The sequence below is a fragment of the Myxine glutinosa genome, chromosome 1, assembly GCF_964187855.1.
Source record: "Myxine glutinosa chromosome 1, kmMyxGlut1.1, whole genome shotgun sequence".
Classification (NCBI taxonomy): Eukaryota; Metazoa; Chordata; class Myxini; order Myxiniformes; family Myxinidae; genus Myxine; species Myxine glutinosa.
This window is the reverse complement of record NC_136261.1, coordinates 440,136,770-440,155,197: the sequence shown is the minus strand read 5'-3', so window position 1 is coordinate 440,155,197 and position 18,428 is coordinate 440,136,770. Positions and strand designations below refer to the sequence as shown.

At 42.9% G+C, this 18,428-nt stretch overlaps 2 protein-coding genes across 2 annotated transcripts in view; both read right to left on the bottom strand.

Annotated features, from left to right (window-relative positions):
- LOC144889679 (E3 ubiquitin/ISG15 ligase TRIM25-like) overlaps window positions 1-18,428 on the bottom strand; it is an 875,104-nt gene that overhangs the window by 401,668 nt on the left and 455,008 nt on the right. The gene's annotated exons all lie outside the window — the stretch shown is intronic.
- LOC137418602 (E3 ubiquitin/ISG15 ligase TRIM25-like) overlaps window positions 1-18,428 on the bottom strand; it is a 32,350-nt gene that overhangs the window by 4,940 nt on the left and 8,982 nt on the right. The window contains exons 3-6 of the mRNA XM_078767125.1: window positions 16,154-16,249; window positions 8,477-8,710; window positions 7,503-7,525; window positions 3,692-3,819 (exon numbers count right to left, since the gene is read on the bottom strand). Of these exons, the coding sequence (XP_078623251.1) occupies window positions 3,692-3,819; window positions 7,503-7,525; window positions 8,477-8,710; window positions 16,154-16,249 (481 nt within the window). The remainder of the gene's footprint in view (window positions 1-3,691; window positions 3,820-7,502; window positions 7,526-8,476; window positions 8,711-16,153; window positions 16,250-18,428) is intronic.

Below are 18,428 nucleotides of genomic sequence, written 5' to 3'. Positions count from 1 at the left end.
CTCATTCACCTCTAAAATGTTTGTTTTCGGCACAAAATAAGATTTCTCTCCCCCATGGGCCGATCCGCCGACAATCCCGGATCACAACTTTGTGGATTTCATGTTATGAATTTTATAATTGATGAAAAAGGATTTAAATTATGTTAGTCTTGTATTTCTGGTCCATAATGTTTCTTTATTATAACAAAATTAACTAGAACGGCACCTGGTAGAGCACATACCTCCACCAGGCTGCACAGTTTATGTTTTGTATCCACTGAAAGACCGGATCTGGATCCAGACCTGAACCAAAGTCGAATCAGCTTGTTATTGTCGCACCCAGCCAACTCATTCACCAAGTTTTGTCATAACTCATTCACAACTTTTTGAAATATCGTGGAATGCAGTATGTCGTTTTTGGCCCCAACTCTCAATGATGTGAAATCAGTTAAAAATTCTCTGTTCCAGATCTGGATTCCGATCTTCACCAAATCGGATGAATTCGTCCTTGTCACACACCCAACCTATCCACAAAATTCCGTCCGAATCCATCCACAACTTTTTGAGATATCCTGCTCACAAACAAACAAACAAGACAGAGACAGACACATAGACAAGGGTGAAAACATAACCTCCATCCACCTTCAGAGGCAGAGGGAATACGTGGAATGTAAGAAAGTTATTTCCTGGAAATTTATATTTCCGGAGTAGAACATATTTTAGTTCCTCATTCACGTCATCACCGATTTTTCCAATCACAATACTTTGATTTCCTGAATCCATGCTGGAATTCCAACCTATAGGAAAGGATAACATTAAAACGACATTTTAGGTGTGACAAACAGCAAATGCAAATCAAAATGGCCTCCAAATCAAGCTACAGACGGTGTATCATCCATCGCTCAAATTCATTACTCGACAAACTTGAAAGTTCATAGAACATGATACTCCACGCAGTGTTCAAGTTTTTACTTCAAGTTTTTACTTCAATTTTAATAATATAAACAATTTAAAGATCATTTTTAAAATCTGGAAGTTTAACGCAACGACACTGTACTAGCACGACCATACTGTACTAACACGACTACACTGTATGCAACACCACACTGTACTAACACGACCACACTGTATTAACACGACGACACTGTACTAACACGACGACACTGTACTAACACGACGACACTGTACTAACACGATGACACTGTACTAACACGACGACACTGTACTAACACGACAACACTGCACTAATGGCGACACTGTACTAACACAACGACACTGTACTAACATGGTGACACTGTACTAACATGGCGACACTGTACTAACACGGCAACACTGTACAAACGACGACACTGTACCAACACGACCACACCGTACCAGCACGACTACACTGTACTAGCACGACAACACTGTACTAGCACGACGACACTCTACTAGCATGACGACACTCTACTAGCATGACTCCACTGTACTAAGACGACGATGAGTCACAGTTGAGGAGATGGAGGCCTTATTGATCACCATAGGACACAGCGTCACTCGGCATCTTACAGAAGCATATCGGTGGCCTCTTCTTCACCCTCTCACGTGGCACTCCCTCTCATCATCGTCATCATCATCATCATCGATATTGATATTTGTGGAGCCGATGGCCCCATAATGATTGTTTCCATGGATGGGTTTCACAAAGTACACTTATGCAGTACCCCTTCTCACCAATGTTTAGATATTTGGCTAAAAGATAAAAACAATCTTCAAAAGCATGAAACAAGAAAATTTCACATCTTGTAGTTTTTGTTCTTCTCTAATAATTTCCACAGAGGGGCCGGTGGAGCATCCGGAGAAGGTGGAGCTGGATCAGAACAACTTGATAAATCTTTGGAAGTGAAGGGAAACGGAACCAGGGTTCTTCTTCTTCACTCCATTTACATATTATAAAAAATTCCATATTTCCTCCTTTTAATTCTTTTCTTTTTCTTCCATTTTATTTTCCTCTTCATAGAACGGCTTCGGGGTCACGACCAAAATTAATCTCTTGCTAGATGTCGACATATAACATGGTTCTTGGAAGTATTATGAAGGTGATTTGTGTTATTGTAGCGACCCATGGGTCCCCCAAGCGAGACCAGCAGCAGAAACTCCTTGCTCCAGCCGGTGACGTCACCGGCGGTCAACCGCGGCGCCGGGGTGGCTGGTCACGTGACCACCAAAGCGTGCCGCGCGTGCGGTTATAATCCTTTGCACCTGTCGGTCACGTGACCACCGAAGCACGCCTCGCCTGAGAGGCGTGGCTTTCGGTTTTGGTTGTGCTTTCTGGTTTGGATATATATGCAGCCCGATAAACGGGCTTTTCAGAGTTCCCGAGTTGGTTTTTACAATAAATATCTTCTCGGACGAGTTTGTGCCTTGCCCATCATTTTGTCCATCTCATGCTGGAGCACGGGCTCCTTCATTATAGTGTTAAAGTTTCTAATTGAAAAAGGTATATTTATAAATTGATTCAGGGTTTTACCGCCGTTTTCCCCAGTGTCTATTACATCACCCCATCTTACACGTTACATGAGTTCTTCATGCCTGTTGTTTGTGTGATTTTTTTTACCCCATTTCCTCCATTCTTGATCCCTCTGCTCTCTTCGATCTCCGACCATCTCTAATATATCGAGGATGAATCCCTTCTTACAGTAATTCCTTCTGATCAAACTCCCAAAATCTCTACTCACTGCAAATATCTGATATTTTATCTGATTTGTGGAACTGCTTTCTGGAGACGATTCAATCCAAATTTTCCTTCCAGGAACTACAAGTGCGTGTTACACCAACATATTGTGACATCTCCCATCACTACCTGCAAATATTTCTGCGCTTGTGAACCCTACCTCTCCCAGGCCCCGTGGTTTCAGATATTTCCTCCCCTCCCATCTTTAGTTTTCTCCTGTTTGTTGGATACCTTGCTTGTTGCATCTACCTGTTGTGTACACCTGTTTCCCCACTGAAACCATGTTTGCGTTTTTCCCTCTGTAACCTCACTCATCGTGAGCCATGATATGGAACATAATAAAAATATTATCATTTTTCCTTTTCTAGAATCTTTAAAGGTGGATGGAGGTTATGTTTTCACCCCTGTCTGTCTGTCTGTCCGTTTGTGAACAAAATATCAATAAAGTTGTGGACGGATTCAAACAAAATTTGGCAGAGCTGTAGCGTATGTGACAGCGATGAAATGATTAGATTTTGGTGAAGATCCGGATTCGGATCCGGCTAGTAGAATTTATTGTGATTCTTCTCCATTGGGAGATAACACCAAAAACGATACATAGCAGGATATCTCAAAACGTTATGGACGGAATTGGACGAAACTTGTTGGACTGGTTGTGTTTATGAGAAGGAAGAAACAATTCAATTTTGGTGAAAGTCCGGATCCGTATCCAGCTAGTAGAATTTTTAAAGTGATTCTTCACCATTGGGACATAGGGCCAAAAACGATATATAGCAGGGTATGTCAAAAAGTTGTGGATGGATGATTTTGATTAAATGTGATTCTGTATTGTGATTGCCTTGTCTACTCTGGGATACAAAACGCAAAGTGTTCACCTGGCGGAGGTATACTCTCCCATGAGTGCCGTTCTAGTCTCTTCCTGTTTCTCTTTCATATTTATGCCACGTTTTGTGTTCCCTTATTATTTTCTTTATAAAATGTCCAGTTTGTGTCACTCACTCTGTATCTTCTCAAGAAAGTTCTTATTGAGTGTGATGAGCTCATCCAAGTTCTTCTCCTCCTTCGAGAAGTCCAGAACTGGGAGCGGTGTCCTCTTCATGGATTTAAAGTCTGACATGGTCTCGAGCCTTGGAATAAAAAGGAAAAACATCAGTTTTAGAAATTCTTGGAGGAGAGAATATTGTTAAAATAATACATTTTTACAAATCAAAACAAGTAATCTGGAAAAGAATGGTAAATAATTAAAAATAGAAAATAGATCGAGTGAATTTTTGTATTAATTTGTATTTTTATTCAGAAGTCTCGATTCTAGAGGAGCCGAATTGAGAATAAAGTAAACAGGTAGGGAAAAAACGATGAACAGGATGGAAAGAGAGTGTCAGTGATGGTTGTAGAGAATGAGGTGTGTGTTGGAGAAAGAATAAATCAATGATGAATGAGATGATTGAAAGATGAGATGAAGAGCACGAGGCAAGAAGCAGATTTGGTCAGTCAGTTGGTCATGGACTCGGCTTCCTGGCAGGAGATGGACAGAACAAAGGCCATGTGATGGGATAGAAAACCGTCTGTCTGCAGAGAGAAGACCTAGGTGAGAGTATCCCCAACAAGGTGTTTGTGGTGGGACTTGGGACAACACCATTCTCAGAAGTAATGTTTGTTACCATCTGTTCGTGTTCCCATCTGAGCTCCTCGGACAAGATGCAGAGAATCCAGGTTCAAATGTTATAAACCATGTTTTTGTCCATTGTCCATCAATCTCCATGTAATTCATGTATCCAGGTTCAAATGTTATAAACCATGTTTTTGTCCACTGTCCATCAATCTCCTTTCTAATTCATGTATCCAGGTTCAAATGTTATAAACCATGTCTTTGTCCATTGTCCATCAATCTCCTTGTAATTCATGTATCCAGGTTCAAATGTTATAAACCATGTCCTTTGTAGATCAATCTCTTTGTAATTCATGTTGATGTACACCATATACTAAAGCATTTGTTCTGTACTGTTCGACAGTGTATCATGTTCCATGCATGGATGACACTTGCATACCTATGATACCATATGTAAGAAATTGATTATTTTCTCTGACTCTGTAATGTTTGTTGGGTGGGATGTTCATTGTGAAAGTTGATGAGTGGGAAGATCACAAGTGCACCACCGGTCAAAAGTTTTAGAACACCTCAATCTTACCAGTTTTTATTGAAATTTATACAGTTTAATGTCTCAATGTACTCTGAAATTAAGCATAGAACAAATAAACAATTGGAGATAAAAAAAGAAATCATGGAATCATTGCAAAGAAATTGCAAAGAAAGCCAAGGTGTCAGTGAGTACAGTTTCCTACACCATCAAAAGGCACTTGGAAACTGGAGGAAACTCTGCCAGGAAGAGGTCTGGCAGAGCCAAAGCCACAACAGAATCAGAAGACAAGTTTCTGAGAGTCAAAAGCTTGCGTGATAGGCGGCTCACAGGACAACAGCTTCAAGCACAGCTTAACACTGGTCGAAGTAAGCAAGTCTCAGTTTCAACTGTGAAGAGAAGACTTCGAGCTGCAGGTTTGACAGGTCGAGTGGCAGTAAGAAAGCCATTGCTAAGATGGCAAAATAAGAAAAAGAGGCTTTCCTGGGCCATGAAGCACTGCCAGTGGACTACTGAAGACGGGAAAAGTGGAAGAAGGTCTTGTGGACCGATGAATCAAAATGTGAAATCTTTGGTTCATCACGCAGGGTTTTTGTACACCGCCGAATAGGCAAAAGGATCATTCCTCAGTGTGTGACACCAACTGTCAAACATGGAGGAGGAAGCATGATGGTCTGGGGCTCTTGCTGGCTCCAGAGTCGGCGATGCACAGAGTGACTGGCACCCTGAACCAAAAGGGCTACCACAGCATTTTGCATCGCAATGCAATACCCTCTGGTATACGCCGAGTTGGTCAGGTGGTTCATCCTGCAGCAAGATAATGACCCAAAACACACCTCCAGGCTATGTCAAAACTACCTTCGAGGAAAAGAACAAGACGGAAGGATTCAAATCATGGAATGGCCAGCACAGTCTCCAGACTTAAACCCCATCGAGCTGGTTTGGGATGAACTGCACAGAAGGGTGAAAGAAAGCAACCTTCAAGTGCAACACATTTGTGGGAACTTCTGCAACAATGTTGGGAAGAACTTCCCGAAATATATTTGATTTCCATTGGAGAAAGAGTGCCACAAGTGTGTTCGGCGGTTATATCTGCAAAAGGTGGCTACTTTGCTGAGTAAAAAAAATTTCAATTAAATGTTGTTAAACAAAATGATTCTATGATTTCTTTTTTATCTCCAATTATTTATTTGTTCTATGCATAATCTCATAGTACATTGAGACATTAAAGTGCGTACATTTCAATAAAAACTTGAAAAATTGAGGTGTTCTAAAACTTTCGACCGTTAGTGTATTCTTGGGGAAAATGCCAGGAGCATAGAAAAGGCCCCTCTATATGGTATGTGCTTTGCGGCAAATTATAGTAAAGAAGGGACATTCTGAAAAAATCTCGTGTGCATGCTGGACTACCCTTGTGTTCTTCGGAGGAACCAAGAAATGCTCTAGAAAGTTCCTATAAAGGGGCACCCTATATCTGGCAAATAAAATACATTTGCTTCTTCTTGCAGCTGTATGAATCAAATTGGCGCCGCATTATATGTCAATATACATATGATTTTTTATCAATATTCATATTACTTTGAATTTCTCCGAGCAACGCCGGGTTCTTCAGCTTGTGTTTTATATTTTGAACACAAGAACACAAATCTCTTTGTTAGCACTTCCAAAAACCTCCAGTTTAGCAGTATTTGGAGAAACGCAAATTTCTGCTATATTGACCAATCAAATTTGCCGTTCATGCTTTCAACCTTGGAAAATATCGAGATCCAGACAAAAAAATATAGATCGTGCTTGGAAACGCAAACCAAGAGTTGAAAAGACCCTTCCATGCCCTTTTCTCAAGACAGTGTGGGGTAAGGTGTTTTATGAATTATCTTTAGAAATGGTTTGGAAGGGAACGAGGAATAAATAGAAAGAGCAGTTGAAGAAGAAGGTGAGCAGAGATCATGGTTGGACATGGAGAGAAGAAGGTGAGCAGAGATCACAGATGGACATGGAGAGAAGAATCAATAAGACCGAGTGGAACACGGGCAAATTAGCAGAACAGAATATTCAAGGATGTTTGAGACTTCGAGTGTATCAATGAACACAGTAGATCTCGACAATTTAGAAGTCAATAGATTTAAGTTGATGAGGATGGGAAAGAATAAAGAAAAGGACAGAAAGGAATGACCTAAACAAGATAAATTCAAATGAGGCTCAATGAGGATTTAAGGAGCTTTTTAAAGTTTGTGTCCAAATTAATTACACAAATGAACTTTATAATGACCCTCCTCCCTAAATTAACCCAAAACTGTTCATTTATAGATCAGAAATGGGGAAGGAAATCGCGGGAGGAAAATACTCTAGTTCATGAGGACAACTGAGTAACCTGAATCAGTTACATCTTGTTCACCCCATGTGTCCTTCTCTCACACTCATTCTTTCCCTAACCCTCATTCTTTCCCTAACCCTCATTCTTTCCCTAGCCCTCATTCTTTCCCTAACCCTCATTCTTTTCCGAACCCTCATTCTTTCTCTCATCCTCATTCTTTCCCTCATCCTCATTTCTCAAAGTCTCCCTTTATTTTGTCTCATTTTATTATTTAGTAAATATATTTAAATGTTTAAAACACGATTGGGTCAAAAACATCAGGATGTGCTGATAACGTGTCAGATACCAATGCACTCACCTTTTTAGCAGGTCCTTGGAACCCTGAAAAGGAAGAAAACAAAGAATGAGATCAAGATATTTGAATAAATGAACGTTTGTTTTTATTTATTAAATACTCGAGACTTCACAGAACACGATACCCCACACAGTGTTCAATTACGTTCTTCAATTTTAATAAAATAGTGATTTTAAAGATCGTCATTAAAAATATCCAGGTGTTTAGTGTTACTGAAGCAATCTTGAACATCACCATGTACACTGCAATAAGACGACGTTGAGTCACAGTTTAGGAGATGGAGGCTTCGCGTGCATGGGGTAACAAAGAAAGACGTTCTCAATTTGGGAAGGAAAAGATAAATTTGATTTTAATTTTGAAACAGTACTTCACTTCCCTTTGGTGAAAACACCTGATAAGGTAAATCTGTAACCCGAACAGTATTCACATGAATAACATTGAATCGTTCAGGAACAAAGTATGTGAAGAGGTTGTTTGACCATAATTCATGCTAACGTTCTCCAGGTGGTTACATACAGGTAACTTTGACGACCTGGATAAATCAAAACATTCAAGAATGATTCAGCACATGATGAAAGCCATGATGTCATGGTACCTGGAGGTCACTGTGAGCATCACTTGGATAAAATCCTTGGATGAAATGATTGAAACCCTCAACAGTGACCAGGTAGTCGTGCTGTATCACTGCTTTGGAGACCATGACATGAACTTACTCTTATCCCAAACCTTCATTGTGACAAAACCTAAATCTCACTTCATGATGACATAAACACACCTGGAAATGCATTCACTCACCTTTCTAGTCAATTTCATTAATCATTTTTGAACCATTGCATGGTATACTGCACCTTTACCATCAATCGTGACATGTAACAAGGCCTCAACTCAAGGCTTATACTTGAATAGTGACAAACTCCCCCCCAAACAGTATATTTTAAACATTAAAACTTTTGTAATACGTTTATGATAAACCACACATGTAGAAAAGAAATGGCCTCCAGATCCTGGAATGCTGCGTCCATTGTGGATTTTCCTTGACATAGATCCTCCATCTGCTGCCCCAGTTTCTCCCTCTGCTTCCCAAGAAGAGAAAGCTTCTCCATTTTCCTCTTGTTGATTTCACTCTTCATCAGATCCACAGATTCATTCACCAATTGACACACCAACCTCCGCTTCTCCTCCAAACTGTCCTCAGCATTTCTGCTTGAGTTCTGGGAGGAATCATTGTTTGATTATTCAAAAATCAATAAGAAACTTTCAGAGAAAATGTAGAAATTAACAAAAAGTATAATGGATTATGGCTGATAGGATCAGATCACTGGTACCAGGAGTGGGTTTTGAAGGTAAAATGAAGTGGGCACTCTTCTCTGAAAATATTTTTGAGTGCAGGAATCCAATAGGAAATTGCAACATCCAATATGTCCGAATTAACAGTTCAGGGTTGCAATTTATTTATTTTCAAAATTGATGCACATGGAGGATAAAAGTGAAACTAGAAAATATAATCCAAAGCAAATGTGTTGATGGATATGCCTCTGTCCATGTTAGATGTAAACCCGCTGTTACGTTTCATCTCAAAGGTTGAATAAACAAGTCCGAAAGTCTATCAGTGGCATAGCCGGGCTTATTTGCTACTTTAGTTGAAGAGGATAGTATGACCTCGGTGGGGATACCAGTTAGCAAATAATGTAGGATATAGGATTTTTTTCTTGTATACAGGGTCGAGGCTCGTGAAAGAGCTAACATTTATCAAACAAACAAATCAAACAAACAAGCAAACAAAGTATATAAAAAGGGGAGCGGTCGACAAGATGGGGAGAGAAGGGGAGGAAGCACACAAACACAACATTTGAGAGCAGGGACATCGGGAGATGTGTGGGAGGGAGAAGGCCTGGGGGGGGGGGGGGCAGGATAGGTATAAAACGCAAGGATACCAAGGACTTCCAGGAAAGAAGTTGGCACCTCAAAAAGTGGATTTGGGGTGAAATTAGTGGGGGTAGAAAAGATCAAGGTTTTGGATTGGGGAAGATAAGAGATGGTGGTGAACAGCCGTTTTAAAGACCTGGAGGGAGGAGTGGGATTGAAGAGAGTGAGGGAGTTTGTTCCAGAGGTGGGAGAAAAGAGGAATGAAGGAGTCAAGGTGAGCAGAGAGTCTTGATTTTGGCAGTTTAACCATAAGAGGGTTCCAGGTAGATCTTGTGCGACCTTTATGAATATTTGTGGGACAGAGCCCAGAGAGAGCTGGGGGAGCAAGGCCGGAGAGGAGTCAGTAGAAGATGGAAAGACCACCAACCTGCCTGCGGTGAGTAAGTGAAAGGCCCTCGGAGATAGCGTCATCTCCGGAGATTCCAATGATTCTGAATGCTTTGGTTTCAACAGCGTGAAGACGAGCTAGGTGTGAGGCAGGAGCACCAGCCCAGAGGGGAGAGCAGTACTCCATTGAGCTGCGGATGAAAGCCTTGTATGTGGTGAGGAGCTCAGGTGTGCCAAGGAAGGACTTCGCACGACGGAGGATGCCCAGTCGGCGACTGGCTTTGGAGGCCAGCTTGGAAATGTGGTTTTTCCCAGGAATGATCATGGCAGATAGTGAGACCCAAAAGCTTGAGTGACAGAACTTCTTGGAGAGGATTATTCAGAAAATAGATGGGAGGTTTGTCCAGTCGGTCTTTTCGGAGAGACATCGTAAGAGTGTGAGATTTGTCAGGATTGAAAGACATGTTCCACTTGTTTGCCCAGTCTGTGATTTTGTCCAGGTCTGCAGAGAGTGAGGAGGCTGCAGACTGCCGATCTGAGGGATGAGGAATGGAGCGGCAGAGAGTGGAGTCATCAGCAAAGAGATAGAGAGGATTTTCAAGAGAGTCAGAGAGATCATTGATGAAGACCAGAAAAAGCACAGGGCCCAGAACACTGCCTTGGGGAACTCCAGCCTGAACAGGAAGAGGAGATGAGAGAAACCCATTCAGGGCCACATGTTGACTACGACTAGAGAGGAAGTCTCCCAGCCATGCGTGGAGATTTCCATGGATACCAAAGGAGGAGAGTTTGGTGAGCAGAGCGGGGTGCCAGACCATATCGAAGGCACGTGATATGTCGAGGGAGACAGCTCTAATTTCCTGTTTGGCATTGAGGACCTCCATCCATTGTTGAGACAGCAGAAGCAGCATGTCCAGAGTAGAGTGACCTGGTCTGAAACCAAATTGATGATCAGAGATCAAGCCATTGGAGAAGAGGAAAGATTTCATATCCAAAGCAATGATGGATTCCATGACTTTGCTGATAATTGGGAGAAGGCTGATTGGTCTGTAGTTGCTAGGATCTGTTTTTGCACATTTTTTGTGCAAAGCGGTGATGTTGTTTGATTTCCAAGCAGATGGCAGTTGACCTTGAGCAAAAGAGAGGGTCAAGAGAACAGAGAGAGGGAGTGAAAGAGCAGAAGAACAGGATTTTAGGACCCGTGGGCTGATGCCGTCAGGTCCAGTTGCAGAATCAGAGTCGAGGGTTGACAGAAACTTTTCCACCTTGTCGGGAGGAAAGGACACGGAGTCCAGGAGCAGCTGGGTACGACTGGGTACGGTGGGTACAGAGAGGGATGGGTTTGGGACACAAGATTTAGAGGCAAACGCAGAGTTGAGGCATTCAGCTTTTTCACGTGCGGAGTCAGCTGTGTAGCCATTTGAGATAAGGGAGGGGATGGAGGGGGAACAAACACCAGAAACAGATTTGGCCAGACGCCTCCAGGATTTGGAAGAGGGAGACAGATAAGAGAGTTCGTTCTTGAGAATGGAGAGATATTGTTTCTTGGCTCTCCTGAGGGTGGACACATACTTGTTTCGGGCTTTGTGAAAGGAAATGAGATTTCCTTCCATTGGATTTGCTTTCCAGGAGATGAAGGCAAGTTGTTTCTGGGCAACAGCCTCACCACAAGATTCTGTGTACCATGGATGGGAGGAAGGATATGACAACTGAAGACGAGATGGGATAAATCTGTGCATGAGAGAGCGCAATTTACTTTGGAAGAATTCCCAGGATGAGTTGATGTCAGAGGTGGTAGAGATGGGAGACCAGTCCAGATGATTGATGGCTGCTTGAAGACCGTGCCAGTTGGCCTGAGTGAAATGCCAGACTCGTCGACGCTGAGCAGGCTCCCTGAGAATGGTCAGAGAGATGTCCACTTTAACAAGCACATGATCAGATGAGCCGATTGGAGCAGAAGAAGAGCAGCAGACATTTTCAGGGAAGTTAGTCATACCCAAGTCCAGAAGAGAAGATGCTCCGTTTACTGAGATCCGGGTTGGGAAATTGACAGATTGTGTCAGTCCCAGTGAGTCACAGAAGTCCTTTGCTGAGGAGCCATGGCTGGTGAGAGAGGTACCCACACCCAGCCAACTGGCATGGTGACAATTGAAATCACCACATATGAGGAAGAGAGAGTTGGGATGAGTAGATAGAAGTTGGTCCATATTATCAGACAGCGAGATGTAGATGGAGTCATCACTGTTTGGCGGACGGTACATTACACATATGAACAAGAGGTGGGAGCGAAGGGGAAGCCGTAGCCAGAGGTATTCCTGGGGGTGAGGTGGAGAGAGTGCAGTGCAGGGCGAGTGAGGAAGAGAGTTTTTGATCAAGATAGCAACCCCACCTCCAGGACGAGGCTCAGGTCTATCATACCGGAGGAGGGAGTAACCCAGGAGAGATACCAAAGAATCAGAGACATCATGAAGGAGGAAAGTTTCTGTTAAGTAGATCATGTCTGGTTTGTCAGAATCAACCTGTATGGAGAGATCAGTTAAGTTTGAACGAAGGCCCCAGATGTTTGAGGTCCATACCGTTAATGAAGAGGAAGGGGGAGCATCGGATACAGAACAGGGGGGAGGAGGGGTAGGGTAAGATGTGGAAGAGGTGGAAGAGGTAGGGAGAGCTGTTGAAGGTGTGTCAGAGATTTCAGAATAGCTTGGAGAAAGGGAAGGATGGGGCGGACAAAAGGTTTGATGGTGATTGGGTGAGGCACAATGAGGTGTTATTTGAGGAGGGGGCAAAGCGAGGCAGAAGGTTGGGGGAGATGGAGGTGAGAGTTGGAAGGGGAAAGAAGTGGGGAGGACGCTTTGAGGAGGGGGAGTGAGAGGGGGGAAATTGAGGAGAAATGAGGGTGGGGAGATTTGAAGGGGAGGGGCGAGGGGGGAGTTTGGGAGGGAAGGGACAAGGGGAGGGATTTTAAAGGGATGGGATATGGGGGAGATTTGGAGGGGAGGGGTGAGGGAGGAGTCTAGGAGGGGAGGGGTGAGGGGGAGTCTTGGAGGGGAGAGTGTGGGGGGAGTTTAGGAGGGAAGGGGCAAGGGGGGAGATTTGAAAGGGATGGGTGATGGGGAAGATTTGGAGGGGAGGGGTGATGGGGAAGATTTGGAGGGGAGGGGTTATGGGAAAGATTTGGAGGGGAGGGGTGAGATTGGATTTTAGAAAGTGTACGATTAATGGGAAACGAACATTTATTGCAAAATGAGTTTCTTGTGACCTTCGAGTCAAAAAAACATTGAAGGACGCTGGAGGGAGGATGGAGTGCAGGATAGTTTAGGGAATGTAGAAAAGAGGCAGTGTAAGAGATGGAATTTTTTTTTGGGATGAATAGATTTGGTGAGCAAGTCGAAAGCTACCTTTTAAAGAAGAAGAAGAAAACGGTGTTATAATATACGATGGATTACAGAACTTGAGGAGAAAGTGTAAACATTTTAAAGTTTAACAGTGAAAACTATCTGGGGAAATGGGGGAGAAACACGTGGTCGAAGAACGATCAAACGTATAAGAACGAATAAACGAATGAGAACAACAAATAAGAACAGAGAAGGAAATTTTTTTTTTTTTTTTTTTTTAGTTGAGATTTTAAACAAAGAAGTAGGCTATGGGGTGAAAAGACTGGGAAAACAGAGAACGAAAGTTATTGGAGCACAAACGACGAACCGCTGAGAGAAAAACAAAGCCTCAAGTTTGGACACTGTACAAAGCCTCAAAAGACACGACACGAATTAACACGATTTTCTATACAGGTATGAAAGATTTGCACCGAAAATCTTCCTCGGGACACTCTATACGTACAACACCATAAAATAAATACAGTTATAATGAAAATACAAATGGGAACAATTACTTCACTTCGATTTCGATTGAGAGCGTGGAGAGCTGCGAATAAACGAAACCTCGCCAGCAAGACCGGAAGCAGAAGCATTGAGACACTGCTTTGTTTATTTTATGTTTCGAGTTACAATGAACCAACCATACATCGCTTCAATCTAGAAACTTTGCAATAACGGCAAAAGGATTGCAGTGTTCCGATTATATTTACTATACAATTAGTATTAATGCTATTATTATTACTAGGGCATGCCCGTACGTGGGTGCCCGTTCCTTGCCAAAAAAAAAAAAAAACGCTACCCGTACGCTCTACCCCGCCCGTACGCCCGTAAACAAAAAAAACAACGCTCTTCGCTTCCGCCCTTCGCTCTGGGAGAAATAATGCGCATAAGAAATCGAGAAATTATTATTTTCTCCGGAAGAAATCGAATTACGAACCGTAATGGCGCACGCGCTCGGCTCGGCTCGCAACAACGCGTTCTGTGATTGGCTGCCGGAAGTGAAGTCTTCACTGTCCGGAAGGTCGCAAATCGCAGTTACGATGAATCGCAAATTAGTTTTATTTAGTTTTAAAACATAGTTTAACGCCAACATAGTTTGCCAACGTGAAATAAATGAATACGCTCTCAAATGTGCCGTCCGAGGCAGAGTCTGTTCGCCACGTTCGGCACACGCGATAGCTCGCTGCTCTCTGATTGGTTGAATCGTTTTTTGGACATAGCTCGCTAACTACTTGTCCGATTAATATGAAACCTTGAAAAGGCACATCCTCGGGGCCCCAGCAATATACCTGGCAAGTTGCAAGTATATCGGACCCGTGGTTGTCGAGAAACAGCGGTCACAGACAATCAAACACACACACAGACACACACACACACACACACAGAGATTGCTGGAATTATAGATAGATTATTATTATTAAGAAAACAATACTGCTGTATAATAATAATCTTACTATAATTCACCAAATGTCCGTCCGTCTGTTTGAAGGTACCGCAAAAACGGCTGAACCGATCGCAACGAAATTTTGGGTGGGTAATCCTGGGACCCGTTGGAGTAAAATAGGCTATATTGTTTTTCCAATTTTTTCCCAATTTTCCAGTTTTTTTCAAACACGATGGAATAATATTTACCGATATGAACAATGATGTGGCTTTTGTTGAAATTATACATACCAGGAGAGAGTAGATCGACTCCTGATGAACTCTTCCTATATAAACATGCGGTTCCAAAGTAACTTGGCAGCGTGTGAAAAGCGACTGAGAAACAGGTGAAGCGGCCGCTTCCATTAGATTTGGCGCGCACTCTTCACACATAAACGTGCGACTGAGAAAGACGTGTAGTGGCCACTTCCGTTTTGCAGAATTCAATCTTTTTTTCAAAATGGGTGCCATGTACTGTTTAGATTTTGAAGATTTGTGTGTGATATGATTCAATGGATGTTTATATGCATCGTTTAAAATAAAGAAAAAGCCTTAAATTTCTGATATTTTGCCTTTTCATTTGGGCTTCCCAATTGAAGCCCCGCCTTTAGGGCGGTCCCGTTGCTAGTAATAATAATGCAATAAAATAAAAAAAACCCACCTTTCGAGGCCATTTTTCAGACAATTTAATTGATTTAACTGTAATTTAAGATTACAGTCTTATATTAATACAATAATATAAGCCAAAAGGCTAAATTACAGTCAATTTACAAATACTGCATTTTGATAACAATAATAACATCAGATGCAGCAAGGTGCACACAGTCCATGCTGGCATGGGAGGGAGGGTGCACCTCGCCGGCACCGACACCATCAGAGGATCGGTCACTGCATAACCAAGTAAGCCTCAGAGGCAGAACCCAGCACCGAACCGTACAATGCAGGGAGCTCAAGGTGTCTGGACAGTCATGATGAATTCATATTGAAGCATTGGAACTCCAACGTTTGCTAAATTTAAATATAAATTAAAATAAACTAAAAACAAAACTGCAAAACGTTTCAATGATATGTTCGGCCTGAACGAAATTGGAGTCAAAATGTGTGAGGAGTTAGCCACGTACCGCCGTAATGACGTCAGACGTAATCACTTCACCTTTTCATATGACCAGATCCTCAGCTCTGATTGGTATACGTTTGAGGGGACGTACATACGTACATACGGACGGGCAAACACTGTTCTATACGGCTTTGCTCTATGGGCTACGCCATAAAAATTAAAAGTCACAGAAGGGAGAGAGAGAGAAAGAGAGGAAACAGAGAAGGAGAAGAGTAACAACATTTGATGTTTGCAACTCGACTCGTGCTCTGTAAAATGAGACTTTCAGCTGTTGAACCCAAAAATACCATCAGTTTATCTTTTGAATTTCAATCCATACTTGTGCCAAGTTTGGTTAAAACCCCTTCAGTGGTTCTCCAGTTATCGTTGGAAAAAAAAGAAAAAAAACATTGATAACTGACGCAGACACGGAAGGAAGAAAGGACAGCAGGAAGGACATCATCGTACATCCCTTCACAAAACAACGATGACTTATTGGTGATTCCCACCTCTGCTTGCGCTTCCTCTTCCTGAACATGCCGTAGTTGGGATGCAACGCTCTCCATTGACTGTGACACATGAGGATACTTTGCAGCCAAAACATCCTGCACAGAATAAAGAAACAACAGAAGTGAAGAATCGTGAACCGGTGGTGGATTAAAAAGGAACATCCTGCACAAGATTATATAAATACTAGCAGAGGTAACCGCACCTTGTGTGGAAGGAATTTAGAAGATACAAGATGAATTGTAATACGGGCTGACACCGGGTGGTGCTATACGATACACATTTACATCTAGAGAATTTTGGTCTTCTCCCCCCCCCCCCCCCCCCACCTTGAAACCCCTAACCTGTAGGTTTGAAAATGTTTTCTTGCATCTCCATCTGCCAAGAGGATTTGCATGCAATATTATGGGGTTACTACCGGTTGGGCCAATTATTTTGGTGCACAAACAGACAGAAAATACAACTATATATAGAGATGGAATATACATTTGTGATAAGGAGCACAGTTAATGTGATGGGAATTTTATTAAAATTTTGAAATCATCTCTTCTCTTTAACTCTAGAGCTGTACGAGAAAAAGTCCCAGGATGACATTAATCACTAAAACTGTTTCTCAGCTGTCTTGACAGTAGATGGCTGGGGGGGGGGGAGGGGGGTGCCGTGGGGGACTGACGGTTATTTCCCCATGCCCCATTCTGCAGATGGAATTTGAAAAATACGATATACTAAAATTATATGAAAGAGAGAAGTCGGATCAGCGACAATATCTCATGTTCAACAGAAGCAAAAACCCCTTTTCAGCCTCTTACAGGGGACAGATCCGGATGAGGAGCACAATCCCATGAGACCTTACTGTCGCGTTCCCAGGGTGAGCACCCCTGGGGACAGATAGCCGATTGAGCTTTTACTCCAAGGCGTTCAATCTAATGGCGATGTGAATACGCGCGGGGGATGAGGGCAGTGATGGGTAACGAAGCTCTTACCTTCATGGGTCCCACTGGACGTCTTTGAACCAGTGATAATCAACTCAAACCCGACACGGAATTATAATGCAAAAATACTGGCTTTATTGAAAGAAATGTCGGTAACAAAAGAATGCATGGTAAAACTAAAATTCTAATTGAGGGACCCTCCATATGGACTCGTATACAGACAAGGGGTATGATAAAATACCAAGAGAAAAATGACCACAGTGTGGTCACCAGCTGCAACATGTAGAATCATGAGGATATCTGTTGCAATAATGCGCGCATGCACATTGTGTATCATGTATGTGCATGCGCTGTTCAAAAAGGTACCCCAACATCAACAACAACAACAACACCAACAACAACAACAACAACAACAACGCGGTCCTCTCCTGGAGCTGCTCGTCGCAGCAAAAAATAATTAATGTTTCTGCCAGCACTCAGCTCTGGTCTCGACGAGCACTTTGGGAGCTTGGTGGTCGTTGAAGCTTGAAGGCACCCCATGGGAAGCGCACAAGATGGCGTGGCACCGTGCCCTTAGTGGCCACCGGCGCGAGGCAAGCAGATAGCATGACCACCTACCGCTCGCTCGCGGCCCCTTCCGCCTCTGAAGAACAACACAGCTGCCAAAAACTCCTCCCTTTCACTTGCAAAGCTCCCAAAAGGCACCCAAAAAGCTTTCAGCGATCTCCTCACAGGCGACCACACAGGTAAAACGTGACCGCCTATGACCAAAGCCAGGACCAAGAGAGGGACAAATGTCTGGACCCCGTTCTTTCGTTCTCAAGGTTCTGATGTCATCGCGATGACATCTCTGCCTGCTCCCATCAGCGAGTCCCTCTCATCACTCGACAATACCAGACCAATCACTGCTCTTCAGGGTGTGGCCTCACGGACCTGCCTGCATGATGTTGTGATGTGGCCGCTGACAGCGCCAGCAGTATTGTTTAATGTCCTGTTCCGGTTGGTTTTCATTTACTGTTTATATTAGGTGTAGCGTATGTTTTTAGTGCGTCATAAGGAACAAGGGGAAAAGTACAGAGGCCATTTACATACAGGGAATTTACCATTAATCCCTAACTAATTAACATAACCACACCCCTCATCATGGGAACAAAGATAAACTCTTACACGGCATATGGTCCAATGGCTCCATACTTATGGTACATGGGGTTTCTTCTTCTTCATTGCAACATACGGAGCATGGTAATCTATACAATTCTACCTGGCCCTATGGTATTTCATTGCCCTGTGGTACGGCATTTCTAGATAACCCTATAAAGGTAACATCACTTTCCCGGGCCTACTT